Source organism: Macaca thibetana, chromosome 2 (assembly GCF_024542745.1).
Source record: "Macaca thibetana thibetana isolate TM-01 chromosome 2, ASM2454274v1, whole genome shotgun sequence".
In the NCBI taxonomy this organism is placed as follows: domain Eukaryota; kingdom Metazoa; phylum Chordata; class Mammalia; order Primates; family Cercopithecidae; genus Macaca; species Macaca thibetana.
In genome coordinates this window covers 42,074,341-42,094,563 of record NC_065579.1, presented here as the reverse complement: position 1 = coordinate 42,094,563, position 20,223 = coordinate 42,074,341, and the positions used below count along the sequence as shown (strand labels likewise).

Sequence of the window (20,223 nt, the reverse complement as noted above, 5' to 3'; positions counted from 1 at the left end):
AAGTGGACAATGGTGATGGTTGCTGTGGTGAGCAATACTGTCTTGCTGGAACAGCCAGACCAAGCCCAGACATTCACATCTGTGTCAGCACTGGGCCAACCGCACTGGGCCAGCCATGAAGAAGATTTCAGAAAATTCTCCCCAGCCTTCACAAATGTTATCAGGCCCATGGTGTCCTCTGCCATCTAAGTTATGACTAGTGGACATCTACTGAGCTCCTGCTACTAAGAGACAGGAAGGCCAAGGCCCTGGGCCTCAGATTGCCCCAGATTGCCAGGGTCAGAGCACAGGGAAGTGGCCAGAGCAACTGAGCTATAAAGATATCTGGGCTCCGGTTCCCAACATGCAGAGAGCATAAGACTCACCTACAGAGCTTGGTAAAGATGCCATCTGCTGCGCCCATCCAGACTGTGATTCAGTAACCTGGAGTAGGCCCAGGAATCTGGGCTTTAACAACACTCCACTCTGAGGCAAATGGTTTCTCTTTAGGAGACACTGAGAATTGAGAGAAGGAAGAAATGCAGGTAGGCATTCCCTGGCGGCAGCAGACAGCTTGACCTCTGATGAACCTCTGCAGAGCTCCTAGGGGATGGAGCGCATCTGCCCTTCACCCCCTCCCAAGATAATTCCTCCCAAAATATCTTCAAATTGTGCTGCTGTCACTCTGGTGTCAAAAGCATTCAATAGCTTCTCATCACCTCGAGAAAAATGCCTGGTTTCTTGGTCGACCTTTGAGCCTCTGAATCTCATCACCTCCTTTTGCTCCTGTCTGTTCTCTAGTTGTTTATCCATGAACCCTCTCCCCTGAACATCTTGAGGTCTTCTCTGTCACTGTAATAAATCACTGGTTTCCCACCTCGCAATTTTTGCCCATACCATTTCTGTGATCTGGAATGCACTCCCCTCTCCTCTTATTCTCTCTTAGTACTATTCAGTCCTTGGGACCCCCTTGAGCCTCGTGTCTTCCAGAAAGCTCCCCCTCCCAACCCTGATCTCCCTCCTCTGTCCTCGCAGCTCATGTTGGTGTCACTCTGTATTAGACAACTGAGGCTGACATGGGGGTTCTCCGCCTCTGAATCAGGGTATGTCAGAGAATCCATGAGGAGAAATCCATTTACACTGCCTGACCTGGAAAGATTGGAATGAAATGGGGTCCAGGGAGATTTCCAGAGCAAGCCTGACTTGGACTCTCAGGTCTCCAGACCACTACATCAATTCTCAGTAGCACACCAGGCATCCCAACCCAACCCTAAGCTCTAAGTTGACCAACTGTGTTCTTGCTTCATCACCCCAGTCCTCCCTGAGCCCTTTCTGTGCTCCTCCTGCCCTCAGGTGCACTGTGCTTGCCCAGGCATTCAGAGGCCCAAACAAAATGGTTTTCTTAGTTCCTCGGGTGGACCCTAGACTGAGAAATAACCAACTGAAAGGTGTGAATTCAGCAAAGATCACACCCTATCCCACACCTCCGAGGAGGCAACCCAAATAAATGACTCCACAGTGTGGCAATAACAGAAAAGAGTGTGGGCTTTGGAATCACACAGAACTGGGTTAGAATTAAGATTTTTTGACTTGGAACTATGTATGTGGCCTTCAGCCAATTACTTACTCTCTCCAAATTTCATTATTTACATCTGCTAAAGAGTGATAAGAACACCAATCCCATGCTGTAGTTCAAGGATTAAATTAGATAACATATGCAACATATTTGCTACATGGTGACCACCCAAACAGTGACTGGGATCATCCTCGTCATGGTCTTCATCAGGCTTTATGAAAAAAAATTCTGAACCTTTCTTTTACACTCATCACAATCTATCCCAGTGCTGCTGTGTCTTGCCTGGGGCCCCTCCACATCCACTATCTGGTCTGCCAAGGAAAATAAAGGCAAGTACTTTGGCAAGGACCCTGGGAGCCTACGTGCAGATACAATTCTTTTAAGATGGGCAGGATTTTGAATATGCTACTCCCTTGAGTCAGTTAGCTTTTGCGGTATAATGAACCACTCCAAAATTAAGTGATCTAAAATCAGGACCACTTATTATTTTTCATGAGTCTAACAGTTAGCTGGTGCCTCTGGGCCAAGATCGGCTGATCTTGTCTGGGCTCACTTACATGTACAGTGGTGACCAGTGGTTGTCTGGGATAATGTGGGTGGCTGAGCCATGTGTCTATCACCCATCAGACCAGCCAGATGTGTTCACCTGGAAGCAGGTAATAGTGTCCCAAGTGTCTGAGAACAGAAGCTGCAAGGCCTCTGGAGGCTATGCCCAGAACCGATACAACTAATTGCTTCCACCACAAATTCTACTGGTCAAAGCAAGTCATGAGGCCAGCCCAAATTCAAGGGGTGGGAAAATATACCCCATCTCTTGATGAGAGGAGCTGCAAAGCATTGTGATTTATGGCCACTTCTGTAATCTATGCAGGCCTCGAGCATTTCTCTGCATCCCTTATGATTCTTAATCATGCACTGAAGTGAAAATCTCTGTTTTAAAATAAAGATAGATGGATGGTTGGAAGGAAGGACAGAAGGAGAGTTATATGTGCAATGCTTTATATGAAGGAGTGAGTGTGTAGATAGGTGAATGGGTAGGCGGTGGGACAATTTCTGTGGAGGTGTATTATGTGGGTAGATAATAGGAGGTTGTGATAGATAGTGAATTTGTGGCTGGGTGGGAAGGCAATCTTCACACCCCACTCTCATCCCTGTAGCCCTGGAGCATGGTGACACAAGAACAAGACAGCTGTGCCTGTCATTGTATTAGTCCTGGCCATCTCCTGGCAGGCAGAACCCTCCCCTCCCCACCCACTGCACCCCCATGGTATGCTCCATTCCTGCTATGCTGGCTGGCTTGCCACAGAAGCTCACTTACATAACTTTGTTTCCATAACCAGATTTCTCTCCTCTTCTCCTTTCCCTTGTAGTGACACTCCTGTGCTTAAACCTTTTCAGGGGCTCCCTATTTTCTACAGGATGGAACCCAAGTAGCTTGATACCACCTGTAAGGCTCTCCATGGCCTGGCCCCGCCTGTCTCTCCAAGATTTTCCCCCAGTGTGTTGGACCATCTCATCCCTCCTGCCTCCCACTGTTCACCATTTGCCATGCTGAGTCACATTTGGTATTTCACTTTCCCTGAAGATTCCAGCTTTCCTATGCCATCAACCATCATCTTAACCTTGAAGCACATTTTACAATCCTCTACTTGTTACATCTCTGTCTTCCACTGGACTTTGACTTCCTCAGGATTATGTCTCACTCATGGCACTGCCCTCAGCATCTAGCCCAGTTCCAGGCACCCAGAAGGTGCCCAGAAGTGTTTGCTGAAAGGATTCATAAGCCCACAGCTTTGGCACCTTCCCCTAGTTCTCTCAATAAGTGTCCATTTTAAGCTCATGTTACTGTGTGTCCAGATCTTGACCAGGTGCTTCAAGGAATACAGAAGGAATTTAAGACAGTAACTAGCCACAAAGCATTTACAGTCTGGGTGAAGGAGCTGAAGCAGGTGTGGACAAGCACTCACGCATGAGAAAAATCTCTGTCCGCCCAATGCAGTATAAATAGCACCACTGGGAGAGCCCAGGGCTCTCTGGATTCAGAGATCATGGTGGAGTTGGAGCACAAGGACTTGGTGAGTGGAGGATAAAGAGAGGATGGAGAATATTTGAGCCAGGGGATCTACAGGAAGGGATCTAAGACTGGACTGTGAGGACACAGAAGACAAAGCCACCAGCACAAGATGGTAATGAAAAGAAAAGGGAAGTGGGCATAGGGCTGGGAAAAGATGTTGGGGCTGGATAGTGGAGGACCTCCAGGGACAAGGAAGAGAAGGAAACTGATTCCTCAAAACGACCCTGTGAGGGTGATGGCTCAGAGACATTAGGTGGCTGACTGATCCCAGACCACACAACTAGAGAATGGTGGGCCTGGGACTCAACACCAGGCTGACTCTAAAACCCAGCTCTGTTCATTGCATTGGACTCTATCTCTCCAGAGGCACTGGGGCTTCATAAATATTATTATAATGTTACTGGGAATGTGTTCTCTGTTCTTGAATCAATGTGCTCCTGGCCTATTTCTTATCTTTTTGGAAGGACAGGGCTCTCCACAAGCTGCCTAAACATCGTGTTTATCCTCTGCTGCTTCTGAGGAGACAGGACAGATACTGAGGCCTTGAGGCTAACCCTGAAGAGGTGACCTTGGCACACTGCTCGAGGCCACCACCCTTAGTCATGGGTCAGCATGAGCCCTGATCTGGATTCACTCACAGGGAGGGCCTTAGAGGACTCGGTCCCATGCTTCCTGGAAATCAATGCATGTTTGACCAGCTGCTCCCCTTTCATCTCTTCTTTGTATAATTCTGCCCCAAGAACGTAAAAACATTGCTATGGCAAGATTTGTTCTTTTTAAATCTGGCCAGAGCCTCACTAAGGTACATTAATCTTTAACTGTTTATAGATTTTTCTGTTTAGAATGTATGCCCTGTGCTTTCGTTTCACTTGGGGATTCAAGTTCTACTCCCATATTGATGATGACTTGGGAGACTTATTTTCTCTCTGGGATTTCCTTCTGCAGGCTCATTTATCAGGTCCAGCAGGCCAGGATCCCATGGATCTCTGCTTCATTCCAGAAACAATAGGTAGTTAAGACCTTGGGCTTTAGGATCAGACAGAGCCAGACACAAACTGAGTCCCCAGCCCTGCCACTCTACCCATGTGTCCTTGAGCAAGTTATAAAACCTCTCTAAACCTCATGCTCTTCTGACAATGAAGACCCAATGGAATTTTATCTTACCCAGGATTCTATAACCAGCACAAAACCCATAAATAGTCATAACAATTATTTTTGCCAAGTCTAACTCCGTGCAAGAACTCCCATCTCATCTCACCCTCCCATCCCTCACCCTTTCCCATCTCCCCTTTTCTTCCAAGGCTAGCTACATGCTCTTCCTCTATTCACCTTATAGGACCACCTGCAATTCTCACCATCACCCATTGCCCCAATTAGCTCAGTAAGAGGGTGCAGGGTGAAATACACAAAACTATGATCTTCCTTAAAAGGCAGGAAGTGGGGAAGGCTGTAAATGTATATAATTCATATCTTTTTCAAATTTACTACTGGCCAAAAATACTTTTTAAGAGTTAAACCAAAAAGAAAACACCAAATTGAATAAATTTTCTGATAAGTCTTCAGCCCTCAAGGCCCAAGTACACCAAGTACTTGAGAAAACCTGGTCAAGGTAAGAGATTAAAAAAAAAAAAAATCCTCCCCCACACCTCACCACTGGCTCAATGGCCCTATGGAAAGCAAAGCAAGCACCCATGTGGATGAATAATCTGCTTACACCTCTCTTCTGTCTAAAACTAACTTCGCAATGGCCACTCCTAGTTGCCAAGCTTCTCAGATAGCCTGCTCTACCTCCCACTTCAGTCCTTTTATGGGCATGTCATGGGGTAGAGAGGCTGACTGGCCACCAGTAGGCAGATAAATTATACTGACCCTTGCCCCAACTTTCAGTGACTCTAATATAACCAAATTGTCATTGACATCTCACTTGAAAATTCCTCTAGTAATTGCTTCTGACTAAAAAACATTCCTAGATCACTGTCGTGGCATCATAAGGGACAGAATCACGACATTCTCAGTCGTTTCATCTACCGTGTCTCTCATGGGTTGAAATGGCCACTTAAAGACTAAAATCAGGCTGAAATTCAAAGACTGACTGTTTCTGATTTCCTATCAGCCCTGCCACTACTTGAGATGCTGTTTCTCAGCTGATCCAAGACCTGAGCAACCATCCTGTTAGGCATCCATATCTCCACCAAAGTCCCCGTAGTCCCACTATCTGGGTTGATGGGCCTCTGAGACGCATAAGGTCTTCACCCCCAAGATAGAGCTGTCAGGACCCAAGGCAAGTTCTCCCTGGCACAACCTTGGAATTCATGTGTGGGCTTCTACGAGCCGATGGGTAACCCCTATCCCCAGCCCACATCTATGCTTGCCCCACTGAAACCACAGGATTCCACAGGACCCATGCTTCATCCTCCAGGAGGCACTTCCCTTGCAAATGGATCAATGTCTACAGGGCTGCAGGACTGGAGGGTGGAGACCCAGGTATATTTGCAGAAGAATGTTAGGCTGGGCGAGTAGGCTGGGATAGAAAAAATAGAAGGTGCTCTGTTTTTCACAAAACTGTCACAATAACAGTTGCCTCACTGAGTGCCTGGATCTGCCCACTGAACCATGTTGTCATCACTGTGGGCAGGATCCTTGCCAAGTTCCACCTGCTAAACCACCCTTTCCAAAGTGCCCTAGCCACCTAGTGGCAACACAGAAGAGTCTACCACATGAGCCTGTGGTTGAATAACCGGAAGGCATGTGAAAGATGACCCTCCTTCCCTAAAACTGGACCCTGACATGAGTTAGTGGGGAGCCTACCAAGATGGTGGATAGATATAGCTGCTCATGGGGCCACCTCCCATCTTCCCAGATCCTTGGAAACCCTGCTCCACTCAGAGCCTGATACATATGGCGTTTCTGGTAGCATGTTACACTGAGCAACCATTCACATGACATAAAATCCAGGAATAAGAACTGCAAGTAGAATTTATAAATACAATTTAATAAATAAACCCAGAAGTCATACTTGTGTTCAGAAGTTGCATCCCACTCTGATAATTATTCACATGTACAGAGGGGATTAATTGAGGCTTTTATAATGCTGGCTAAATAAGAAAATGACTACTCACTTCTTGGTGTCAAAAGCCTTCCCCAGTGCAAATGCAAATTACCCCAAGATACCCTTTTTCACTTGCAAAAATCCAAGAGTTTGAAATCATCATCTGATGGGAAGGCTGTGAGGAAACAGATGTTTTCATACATTTCTGGTGGAAAGGCAAAATAATACAATCCTATGGAAGGAAATTCAGCAATATCTAGCAAAAGTGCATTAGGTATTTGCCCTTTGACATAGCAATTCCATTTCCAGGAATCTATTCCAAAAATACACTGGCAAAAATATAAAAAGATTTAACCCACTCACTGCAGCACTGTTTTTTACAGGAAAAGACTGGAAACTACCTATGTATCCATGAGTAGGATACTGGTTCCAGAACCTATAGTACATCCACATAAAGGAGCGCCATGCAGCTGTAAAAGAGAAGGAAGAGGCCAGGCGCGGTGGCTCACACCACCTGTAATCCCAGCACTTTGGGAGGCCGAGGCAGGTGGATCACGAGGTCAGGAGATCGAGACCATCTTGGCTAACATGATGAAACCCCGTCTCTACTGAAAATACAAAAAAAAATTAGCCAGCCATGGTGGCAGTCGCCTGTGGTCCCAGCTACTTGGGAGGCTGAGGCAGGAGAATGGTGTGAACCTGGGAGGCGGAGCTAGCAGTGAGCCGAGATTGCACCACTGCCCTCCAGCCTGGGCGACAGAGCCAGACTCCATCTCAAAAAAAAAAGAGGAGTAAGCTCGATGTTTTACTAAAGAAAAGTATATGTTATGCTACCATTTATCCAAAAAAGCAGAGCTGTAGATATATATTTAAATTTTTATCTTATAATGAAAGAATAAACCATAAAATAAAATAGATAACCAATAGTATTGTATAAAACTTTTTTGGATCCCAATTCAAACAAATACGCTGAAAAAAAAAGATGAGATAATTGAATACCTCCTGAATATTTGATGACATTAGGAATTAATATTTTTTTCTAGTTGTGATGGTGTTGTGGTTATATTCCTAAAAAATGACTCCTTCTTAGAAGCAGTCATCCAAAGAAGTTGCATGCACTGCTGTGCAATTATGTGTTCTCAGCAAGATAATCTCACAGGGACCCACAAAAGTGTGCCTTCAGAAGGAACTACCTTTGAATACCCACCAACCCAGACAGACAGAAGCAGATCATTACAGTGGAAGTAAGAACTTCCCAGTTCAATATCACTACTCCCTTTCCTTGTTTAGTACATGAGGAATAAAAAATAAAAACTTAAATTTAAAAAGCCCAGCTATCTGGGTAACATAGGAGAAGCAAAATGCAGAAAAATAATTTCCTATAGCTTTCTAGTCCAAAGTCATAAATTGGGACAGAAAGAATGTTGAGATCACATTAAGGTCTTGCTTATTATATTGACTGACAGTTTTATTACTGGAATGAGATTTTTTTTTGTTCCTTGATATGGTAGGCAGAATAATGGCTCTCCCAAAGTGTCCATATGTTAATCTCAAATAGGCTACCTTTTTAATGGCAAAAGGGACTCTGGAGATGTGATTAAAGATCTAAGATGGAGAGGTTATCCTGGATTATCTGGGTGGGCATAATGCAATCACATGGGTACCTATACAAAAGGCAAAGGAGTCAGAGAAGAAAATGTAAGGAAGGAAGCAACAGTCAGAATGAAGTGACCATGAGCCAGGAAATGCAGGCAGCATCTAGAAGCTGGAAAAGGCAAGGAAGAGATTATTCCCCTAGAGCCTCCAGAGGGAATGCAATTCTGCCAACACCTTGATTTCAGTCCATGAGACCCATTTCAGACTTCTGACCTTCAGAACTGTAAAAGTTCATGTTGTTTTAAGTTTTTAAAAAATGAGTTCTCATCTTTGAGAGATACTTTCTGAAATGTCCCCAGATGATATGATATCTGGTATTTGCCTCAAAATAATTCTGAAAATTGGGGAGTAGGTGGTGATATAGATGAAACGAGATTGGCTATGGGGTAATAATTGGTGAAGCCAGGGAATGAATCCGTGGTGGCTCTATATACTGTTCTCTTTAAGTTTACATAGGTTCAAAATTTTCTGTAACAAAATAAGAAAGAGAGAAAACAATAAAAAAGGAGAGAAAGAAACCCATCTCTTGTACTGTATGTCATAATCTGAGAAACAAATATGTGATTGAATGAAGAGGGTCAGATAGATAGTAGCTGACCGATTCTGCAGAACCATTTTCTATGCAGAAATAAATCCATGGGCCACCCTCGAAAGTGGGTTGAAGATTCTGGGGCCTGTAGACATGGTATGTTATTTGCATGTTTGAATATTCATGAACTCGTCAAAGAGGCGTGTCCTCAGTAGACCTCAATACCCCTCAGCCTCTGTGGCCTCTTGACAAGCTCTCTCCCTCCCCTACACAGGAAGGCAGCTTTGTTGGACCACTCTCATCCTTTCAGACATTAACCTCACCGATGGCATGGTGACGGCTTGGAGACTGGAGCAGGGTCATTCTCCGTCGCGTAACTCCGGAGACATATTTGAACATGGGAAAAAGGAAGATTTTAGAAGTCTCCAAGATAACAATGAGCCCTTGAGAAGAAAAGCAGGGACATGGTCTCGGAGCCACGGAAGCCAGATGAGAAATATTTTCTTATAAGATGAGGAAGAAGTACCAGGCCACCTTTCCCCTGCTAGGAGTGAATCTCTTGGCGTGGGGCAGACCTGGCGAGAGGGTAGGAGGAGACTGCAAGTCACCCCCTACCCCCAGGATCTTGAGAGAAATATATTCTGGGGGTTGGAGACAGAACCTCAGGGTCTGTTTCGGGGCTCTCTGCTCCTACCCCATTGTCTTTGGGAAGCTCTGCCACCCCAACAACTGGGGACCCTGGCAAGCCGCTTGATCTGCAGTGATATAGGCATAGTACTGCCCACCTCACAAGGCAGACGATTGAGGCATCATTTCATGGACATATTTTTCTTTTTTCTTTTTCTTTTTTGAAACAAAGTCTCACTGTGATACCCAGGTTGGAGTGCAATGGCACAATCTCAGCTCACTGCAACCTCAGCTTCCTGGGTTCAAGCAATTCTCCTGTCTTAGCCTCCCGAGTAGCTGGGACTACAGGTGCGCACCACCACACCTGCCTGATTTTTGTACTTTTAGTAGAGATGGGGTTTCACCATATTGACCAGGCTGGTCTCAAACTCCTGACCTCAAGTGATCTGCCCACCTCAGCCTCCCAAAGTGCTGGGTATTACAGGGGTAAGCCACCATGCCCAGCACATGGACATATTTTTCTGAGCTCTGGCTTATTCCTGTGGAATTGACTGATCAGTTAAAAAATGAAAAGGTACATTTCCTTCCTATCCTCACAGGGAGGGCCTGCAGTATCCCTGAGGAGGTCCTTGGCTCTCTCCTCTCCTCCCCAACACAGAATTGTTCTTTGTGCCTGTCTAACTCACTCTATACACAGGCCAGGGTGGTTTTTCTGGCCTGGCCCCTCTTTGTGGCCTTGGGAGCGATTTGGGCCTCAAAGAATTGATGTAGATCTCTGCTGCTCTTCTTTAAAGCTAGTGAATAAAGCGACCCCCATTAGAGGTGCCTGAGTATACTGACATCTCTTTCTCTCAGTCATTCACAAGTCGGCCGTTGCTTTGGCACTCTGGCACTCCATTGCTCACCTATCTCCTTGGTCCCCTGGACTATCCTTCCTCCTCCTCATCTCTCTGATCCTGGCTGTCCTCAAGCTCCAGCTAGAGCCTCACCCTGTCCAGGGAGCCCTCACTGATTGCAAGCCCACACAGACACCCTCCTTCTTCTTTACATATTGTGTTCACTTCCTCTTTCTTTGCTTCACACATCCCAAGTAAGATTAACCCAGACAGAAAGGAGCTCCAAAAAATACTTTTCATTTCTAAATCGAGAACCAAATGGATTAAATCAAGCATAACAGCATGGGCTGAGGAAGGATAACTTTGATGGTACCTGATGCTTCTGAAGAGCATTTCCCATTTCAGTTCATTAGACTGATCTTAAAGCCCCAGAGGAGGAGCACAAACCAGCCCCCTTCTCTCTCCCTTGCCTTTCCCTCCCTTCTAGGGCTCCTCTGGCTCAAACAGCAGTGGATCCGGAACAGTACTCAGGGCCACGCCCTGTAGATTCCTCATCCTTTGCTTCTCAGCACCCTGAGAGGTAGTCAGAGTGTCCCCATTTCACAGATGTGGTAACTGAGGCACAAAGAGACCAAGTATCTTACCCCAAATCACTCTGGTAGACAGTGACCCAGCCAGCAGTGGAACAGGCATTCTGCCTCTAAAGCCTGCACATGCAGCCTACCCCTTGCTGCAAGAAATAGCACAGCCACCAGGGGCTGTGCCTGGGAGAGCGCTCCTGGGAGCAGACCCAGAAGGGCAGGAGCATACTGACCCTGTTGGAAGACTAGATAAAGAGGCAGACAGAAACTGAGTGAAACCAGCTGAATTAAGTGCTAGATGCTCAGCTGACCAGGTCAGAAAAGTGAGGTCAGGTGAGCAGGAGTTATCCAGAGTGGTCAGAGGAGGGAGGAGTGGCAGGCTTGTGGTTCTTTGGGATGGACAAGAAGGACTGGAGAGGTGGGCGGGCCTCTGCCTCGAACATGAAGGGGCCATTCCAAGCATGGCAAGGAGCCAGAACAGACTGGCCTCTGCTGTGTGCCAGGCACTGTGCTGGGCATTTGGCATAAACCATCTCAGGAGATTCAGCATAAAGGGAGAAGTTTGGGGAGGATGAGAAATCCAGTTATCTGGGCTGGATGGCATCAGAGAGCGTCAGAGAGCAGGGAGAAGACTTCAGACTAGTTGGAAGTGACCAAGGAATGGCCAGTTCATTGCTTAAGCCTTTGACCAATGCTCCATTCTGGTAAGTCAGGACAAGGAAGCCCAAAGCATGGCTGGCCCTGGTGAGATGCCTTGCAGAACCCAGGTCAGACCCCATCCATCCTTGCAGAGGTGTCTTATTGCACCTTCAGATTAGAAGGACTGGGACAGGTTGCCCTGAGTGCCCAGCCAAGATGAGCCCTGGGCTGGCTAGGGAGGGACACAGAGCCAGTGCTTGTGTGAACAACTGATGACCTGACCATCCCAGAGCCAGACAAAGCAGCAGCGAGAAACAGGGGCCTGGAGCAGTGGCTCTCAACCAGGGCTGGTTTACCCAGCACCCACATCCCAGGGCCTTTGACAATGTCTAGGAACATCTTTGTGTCTGGGTACCACTGGGATCTAGTGGGTAGAGGCCAGGGATTCCAGTAAACATCCTACAATACATAGGACAGCCCCCCACAACAAAGACTTATGTGGCCCAGAATGCCAGTAGCACAGAGGTTAAGAAACAAACCCTGGTCTAGGGAAACAGGGTGAGAAAAGCTGAAATCCAGGTCGCTGCCTGGGAGGAAGCTGCCTCTGCCCCGAGGAAGAGACGTCTCCTAATGCAGCCTGCACTGTGAGAATACATGTGAGCCCCAGGGAGGCAGCCTGGGGAAGGTGTTGCTAGAGGGGAAGAAAATGTTATCTGCTGTCACTTAGGCTGTGATTTGTGCAAAAAGCAATCTAAAAGGTAGTGAAAAAGAGGGTCAAAAAGTCAGCCCATGTGATTATGTCATCTCCTTGGTGGCAAATACAGCCATGTTAAACCACTATGACATACCCACGCAGGTGACAAAGGAGATGTGATCAAAGATTTTCATTTCAGTACTGCTTTTAATAGTGAAAGATCAGAAACAATATAGTTTGTCCATCAGGGGACAAGCTGGATAAGCAATGGAATACTCCACAAAATAATGGGGATACTTTGTATGTACAATTATGGAAAGGTCTCCAGAATATATTAAGTGAATAAAGCAAAGTCCAGAACACTGTGGAGTACAGTGCTGCCATTAGGTGAAACGGGAGGAAACATTAATCAACAGTATATTGCTTATATTTGCATAAAGCAGCAGTGGATCTCAAGGTTGATTGTGCATCAGAATCACCCAGAAGGCCTTTTTAGCCACATGCACTTCAAATAACATCAACCATTTTATGTATGTATATATGTATGCATGTATGTATGCATGTATATATGTATGCATGTATGTATGCATGTATGTATGTATGTATGTATGTATTGAGCCAGAGTCTCACTCTGTCGCCCAGGCTGGAGTACAGTGGCACGATCACGGCTCACTACAACCTCCGCCTCCCGGGTTCAAGCTATTCTCCTGCCTCAGCCTCCCGAGTAACTGGGACTACAGGCGCCCGCCACCACGCCCGGCTAATTTTTTGTATTTTTAGTAGAGACGAGGTTTTACCGTGTTGCCCAGGCTGGTGTCGAATTCCTGACCTCAAGTGATCCGCCCGCCTCGGCCTCCCAAAGTGCTGGGATTACAGGCGTGACCCATCGCGCCCAGCATCCTTTCTTTTATTTTTGGAAAAGACGTAGAAAGTGCCCCACTTTTCTCGCCCATAGTTGAACCGCGCAGCTTTCCTGACCCCAGCCACCACTGGCGTGAGGCTTTAGACAAAGGCCTGTAAGTGGCCTCTTTCCCTAATCACGCCAGTACAAACCCCAGGAGACTGTTTCCCAACCCTCGAGTGGCTGCTGAGTGTGAGAAGTTCATGGCGTTTGAAGGAAATCCCCAGGAGCCGAAGAGTTCGGCCAGCAAAGCAAACGTCCAGTCTCCCATCCTCTCCTTTCTTTGCAGGGGAAACGAACTGAACGTCAGAAACGAAAGTGGCGCGGCCTGGACAAACCTGACCCTTCGACATCCCCCGCCCCTGCGCCCGCCCTCGCTAAGCGGGGAGGGGCGACCGCTACAATGGATCCTCCCGCAGGCTTTGTGCGCGCTCGGAATCCAGCTGTCGCCGCCCCGCAGAGCCCCCTGTCCCCGAAGGGCGCTCATTTCCGGGCCGCCCACCACCCGCGTAGCACCGGCAGCCGCTGTCCCGGCAGAGTCTCCAGCCGTCCCGCCCGCTCGTGGCCAACTGGCTCCAGTCACTCCGCGAAATGCCCGTCGACTTCACTGGGTACTGGAAGATGTTGGCCAACGAGAATTTCGAGGAGTACCTGCGCGCGCTGGGTAAGCGCTGCCCGCTGCGCCCTGGGTGCCCGGCCGAGCAGCTCCGGGCCGCTCCCTAGAGCCCTACCGAGCCGCCGCCTGCCTGCCTCCGCCCCGGCGAGCCGCGGTCCGGTACCCCCGGACGCTAGAAAGGGCGTCTTCGGCCACTGCTCCCATGGCGGCCCCTAGGCTGCGGATTGGAGAATTTGGGGTTGTTAGGTTAACCGGTGGCAAATGTCTGCTTTTTGGCCCTGGACGTGGGTAATTTCATTAGTAAATCTGTGGCTTGGTTTGCTAGTTTTTGTTTTTAAACGGCTGACATAAGAGCAGAAAACTTTGTGGGGGGCGGCGCGGGGAGGCACAGGCAGGCTGTGCGCAGAGACAGCGCAAAGCCAGCGGGAACCCTAACAGTGTTTGCGGGCGGAGGGGGCTCCTGGGGTCGCGCTACCTTGGGAACGGTTCTCTTGAGTTTTCCTGCCAACTCTCTGCCGCTCGCTCTCCCCGCTCCCCACCCGCAGACGTCAATGTGGCCTTGCGCAAAATCGCCAACTTGCTGAAGCCAGACAAAGAGATCGTGCAGGACGGTGACCATATGATCATCCGCACGCTGAGCACTTTTAGGAACTACATCATGGACTTCCAGGTTGGGAAGGAGTTTGAGGAGGATCTGACAGGCATAGATGACCGCAAGTGCATGGTGAGGATTCGCGTGCACCCAGTGTCTCCTGCCCAGGGGGCCTGACCAAGGGCTGGGCTAGCTCATCCGAGAGGGGGCAAGGGCCTGAGGGACTGAAAACACTTCCCCCTCTCAGCCCCCATGGTGGGCAGCACCAACTCATGAAGCATCCTGCTCTATCTGCACTGGAAGGTGATGGTTATGAAGGCTGCCATGTGCTGTGTCTCCACTGCGTTCAGGCACTCTGCCCGGTGCTTTATGCACATGACTTCACCTAAGCCTCACACAGCCTTTGAGGGAGATATGAATATGCCCATTTTATAGATGAAGAAACAGTCTCAAAGAGATGAAGTAACATGTCCAGAGTAGCACAGCTAGGGAGGGGCTGGAGTTCAAAGCAGGTCTGTTGATGCTGTTCTCTGGCTGGCTATGGGCTGGTGGAGGGTAAAAGGAAAGAAAGGAGGAAAGAAAAAAGAAACACAAGTAACCCCTTTGAAGTATAAACTTTCAATATGACCTAGTGTGAAGTCACTCCAGGAAGCTGGGGGCACCTTGATCTCTGCTGGAAGCCCTCTGATCTGCCCATCCTTGCCCCAGAGCTGGGATTTGGCTCCTGGCCATCCCCTTCCCCACCCTGTCATCCAATGCCTGCTGAGCATTCTTTGAACTTTAGGGCTGACACCTAGTCAGTAAGTCAGTGCCCCTCCAGCCCAGGCCAGAGGAAACAGCAGTGGGGGAAGGGGGAGGGCCAAGACCTCCCACAAGGGTGAGAAGCTCCTGACCCAGGACATTGCAATTAGTACTGCCACAGCAGACTCCGGAAGGCCAGCCCCAGGCCTCCATCAGCATTATCTGGTTGCTGGGAGGTCAAGGTACTTTTGTTCTCCTTTTTATAGTCTTGGGTTCAGAAATGGCTTATGTTGATCCCAGGAGCCGCCTTGCTTATTGATGGGGTCCTCACCCATCCCCTCCCACCATTTTCAAGGGTCTTTACCGCTGGTCTGCTGTGTGTCCAGCACTGTGCTAGTCATCTTACAGCACAGCACAGTGAGGGAGGGATAAGTAACCCCATGTTATGCAGTGACTGAGGTTCAGAGAGAGGACGAGACTTGTAAGAGATGAGACTTGAGCCCTGGGCCTTCTGATGTTGAAGCCCACACTCCTGCTTTCTGCCAGCTTCTCTGCTGGTAGTCTGTGCAGAAACAAGATAGCTGAGGTCTGTTAGGATTGTAGTTGAAGGGATGCCCATGTCTGGGAATAGGTGTCTGGAGCCTGGATGACTCATTCCCCCACCTTGTCTATTCATCTGAAGGCAGTCAGGACTGGTATCTGAGTCTGCTGTTTGGAATGATAGGAAAGAGGGGGTAGTCAGCAGGGAGTGGCCTTGGAAGGACCACTAATGGGAGAAAGCACCATTGTTGTAGGGAAATGTCAGGTTGTGCCTTTAAAAATCTCAAGGACTCTTGAGAAAGGAAAGACTCACAATAGGAAAGGAGACCTTCAGATGGGATCTGCCTCTCTCATTACTGCCTAAGACCTGCTCCCTGGCACACCTCATAGAACTTTGCCCCTTAAGAATAATCCTTACCCCACTCACTATTGTGGAACTCACAGATCACATCGAACCTTTATTTTGGGTCACCACAAATCTGGCATGTGCTGGCTTGTACTAATTATCTTCGCTCTTTCCTTCCTTTCCTCATCCTTTAACGCATGAAACATTTATTGATCACCTAATAATACTAGCAAATATAGTACTCATCAAGTGCTTACTGTCATGCCAGATGCTATTCAAACGTTACATTAGCTGACTTAATCTTCACAACACCCTTTCCAGTCTCATTTTACAGATAAGAAAACCATGGCAAGATTTCTTGCTATGTGACCTTGGGGAAGTGCAGAGGGAGGATTTGAGTTAACCACTGCACTGAACATACTGCTTCCCTCACAGGCTGGTCACCACGGCAGGCACAGGACAGCAGAGCATGTCACAGGCCCTGATGTCCAGGAACGCAAAGTCTTTGCAGTGGAGGCAGGCACACCAACACTCAACACAGTGTGGCAAAGAGAAGCACAGGGTGCGAGTGAGGGGATTGGGACTACCCAGAGAAGGGGATCCCAGAAGGATTTCTGGAAGATGTGACTTCTGTGCTTCATTTTAAATAAAGCAGGGAGGTTGAAGGGAGGGTTTTGGATACAAAGGAAAGGACAAGGGCCACCTTTTCTTCTCAATACAGCATCAGCGTCAATCAAGCATCAAGCAGTAGTTGAGCAGACTGTGGAGATTCAGCCACTGGATGAATCCAGTGAAACTGGTCTGGGATGCATGGTTACTGTCACTGCCTCAGGACTCAGGGATGCCCACTCTCAAGTAGACAGCCATTCACTCACCTGTTGTGGCCTGTTGGGAGATGGAACAGCCCCTCTGCTCTGCTCTAGCCTTCCTCTAGCCCCATGCAGTGCAGAAAAGCCCTTCCCTGTGGGCTGCCTGCTGGGTGGTGTGCTGCTTTGGACTGCCGGAAGGACATGGCTGGATGGGGGTAGGATGATAGAATTAGAGTGGCTGTCAGGCCTGAGACTTGTTAATGGAGGGGAGCTGGGTGCCCAGAGGCCACCAGCTGAGCTCTCTGAGGGCTGCCAGGGGTCCTGGACAAGGTGGTTGCCAAAGATAACTTTCACTGCTACCCCCCTCTGCCTCACACACTGGGTACCCACAAGCCAGGAGCAGTGGCCCACAGGAGTTTGTTCCCAGCATATTACAGGAGTCCCATTCTCACTTGGGATCGGTCATTCATCTCTTTTTTCCATTCCTCTCTGGACGCCACAAGCATCTCATGGTGCTTCCACTATCTTTGCAACCCCTGTGTCAATGAGTCAAATCACACATGATTCCTGCCCTCATGGAGTTCAGTGTAAGGGGGAGGCGGCCTGAAGCAGCCAATCATGATGTAGTGGACACTGTGCTGATACAGGCAGAGAAGCACTCCCTGCTTGGTCTGAGAGGTCAGGGAAGGCTCCCACAGGAAGTGGAATCTGAACTGTGGCTTAAAGGATAGACAGGAAGTAGCCAGGCAAACAGAAAGGGGTTGAAAGAAAGGCCAAAGCCAAGAGCCGTCCCACACTAGACCCTGCGCTTGGCCCTGGGGTCACAGAGGCAACAAGGCCTTCTGGACACCCAGGCCAGTGGAGGAGACAGGCACATCTTCAGGCCATTACAGCCCAATGCATGATGGGAGCATGGTGGGCTGGGGAGCACACAGCTGGGAGTAGGAAAGCAGTGGTCAGGGAAAGTCCCAGAGGAGGTAACAGCTGAGAGGGGCCTTAAAGGACTAATTAGGGCAGATGTGGAGAAAAGGATAAGAGCTTTTCGGTAAGCAGGAGCCACATGTACAAAGGCCCGGGGTCAGAAAAGCCTGGCTGGGAGGGAGTTTCTGAGGTGAGAGAGGGGCTGTCCGCAAAGACTTCAGCATGGCTGGAGTGTGAGATGCGGCTGGGAGAGAAGAGAGCCAGGAGAACCCGGCAGGGAGACTTGATGTGACCCTGACAGGCGTCTGTGAGTCCTTGCTGGGAGAGGTGTGACCAGGCTGACATCCCTCCCCAAAGGGCAGAGGCTCTCACTGGCTCAGAGATCTCTGATCCTGCCTCTTTTCCATGGGAACCTTATCTGTATTCTAGAACTGCAGCCAGAGGGTGAAGCCCAGCCTGCCGATGTGTTTTGTTTGGCCTGTACAATGTTTGAAAAACTTCAGAGTCAGTTGCCAATAACTGCCAAAGATTATAAGATTTCACAGAAAAATCCATGTTTCTGGCTGTTCTTAACAAAAACAACAAGAAAAAGAAGGGCCCTGGAAACACTGGGCACCTGTTTATTCCTGCACTGCGTGGACCCCTGGAATATGCTGCAGCTGCTCCCTCTAGATGTTACATTTCCTAGTTTACCCCAGTCTTCAGCCCATCCTGTTACCTGAAGTCAAGGATCAAATGGCCATTTGTCACTGTCTGCACTGTGGGTTCCTTTAGAGCTGTGGGTCCCAAAGCAGAGACAGCAGCAGCAGCAGCATCACAGGGAACCTCTTAGAAATACAAATTCTCTGGCCACACCCCTGGCCTACTGAATCAGACACTCCGGGAGTGGGGCCAGCTATCTGTGTTTCAATAAGCCTTCCAGGTGGTTCTGATGCAACTAAAGCTTAAGAATCACTGCTCTGGAGTAAAGAAACACACTGTGTTCCTGTATCTCTACAAAAAAAAAAAAAAAAAGGAAAAACTGTAAAATTAGGTGTAGAGGGCCATGGGCACGTAGAGGGCCAGTTTGGCCCATCACCCGAGTCCTGTGGACATTGCAATCCATGCCCAGAACCACCTGAAATAGCTCTGTGCTCTCTCCCCAGGTGGAGGGGTGGAGGGATTCAGTTCTGGGCGGCTCTGCATCACTAGGCTCACATTTCCAGTCTGATCTAATCAGATGTTATGGGACCACAAACAGCAGGCGCTATTTTGGTAGAGATATATAAAGTCTGGGCTCAGCTGAGCAGACGCAGGGCTTTTCTCCATTGCTTCCTTGCATGCCTTTGTCCATAAAAATTTGCGATCAGGCCCAGCGAGGAAGCAGCAGCATTTGTTGAATATAGCACATATGTGCTTTGGCAGGGTGGGAGCTCTTGAGAAAGGGAAGGTGCTCTGACTTCAGATAGTGTTTTCTCACTCCTGAGCAAGGGAGTCCCTCAGAATGATTTGGTTCTTTGTCTCGAAGTCCCCCCAGCATGAGCAAGTTTTGTGGGAGAAGACTGAGCCTAGGCCAGGAATCACAGCCGTGAGCCTGGCTCTGCGGGGGTGGCAGAGGGGCCATGTGTCATCCCCGTGTCCAGGTCAGGTTTTTCCTGGAGGAGATGGCTTTGTTCACTCCGGGAACTGGCACCTCCCCCCGTGGCTGAAGCCTCAACTTCATATCCAGCGTTGAACTTAGGATGACCCCTCCACAGGGCCTGCCTTCTGCTCCCAGCCCTCCGCCCCTCTGTCGCTTTCTTTGTTTTTATTATAAAAGGAAAATATTCAAATAGCACAAAAAAGTATGGGTTGAAAAGGGCCCCTTCCCCCGCTTAGCCTGATTCCCACTTGGTGGATCTGTCCAGAAATCTTCCTCAGACTTATAAGGGATCTATCTATTGATTGGGCAGTTGGTCAGTGTCTCTATCTAAAACCGAAAGAAAGAAAGGAAAAGAAAAAAGGAATCCACTTCTCTACATATTTTTTTAACTCAGTGATATTTCTTACGCATTTTTCCATATCAGCACTTACAGATTTTCTAAGTTCTTTTTTAACCAGCTATGTTTCCTTCCCTTCCCTCCCTGGACTTCCTTACTTACATCCTTCTATTTCTCCATCCATCCATCCATCCATCTAATTATATATGGTAATACATGAAATCCTCCAGAGCACTGTTGACACTTTGGTTTAAACTCTTGCCAGGTTTCTGATCCTATTCTTGACCCATTAAAGATATTTTTTGATTTGTTAAAAAGAAAACACACACACAATGCCACTGGCTAAATTAACTCCCTGGGCTGCAGCACGGAGAATGCCATTGGATTTGGGAGCCTCTGAGAGCTGCCCCTGCCCAGATCAGGCACCTGGCATTCAGCTGGGCCCTTTCCAGGCTAGAAACACAGGATCTCTTTCATGTCTTAGCTAAAGTTCTCCGACCTTTGAAATCGGTGTCAGCAGCGTGCTTTTGAGGATTACAAAAAGAAGAATTAAAGCAAC

At 48.3% G+C, this 20,223-nt stretch overlaps 1 protein-coding gene across 1 annotated transcript in view; it reads left to right on the top strand.

Moving 5' to 3' along the window:
• RBP1 (retinol binding protein 1) overlaps positions 1-20,223 on the top strand; it is a 231,986-nt gene that overhangs the window by 196,265 nt on the left and 15,498 nt on the right. Inside the window, 3 exon segments of the mRNA XM_050779748.1 lie at positions 13,522-13,676; positions 13,679-13,805; positions 14,303-14,481. Of these exon segments, the coding sequence (XP_050635705.1) occupies positions 13,545-13,676; positions 13,679-13,805; positions 14,303-14,481 (438 nt within the window). The 5' untranslated portion in view covers positions 13,522-13,544.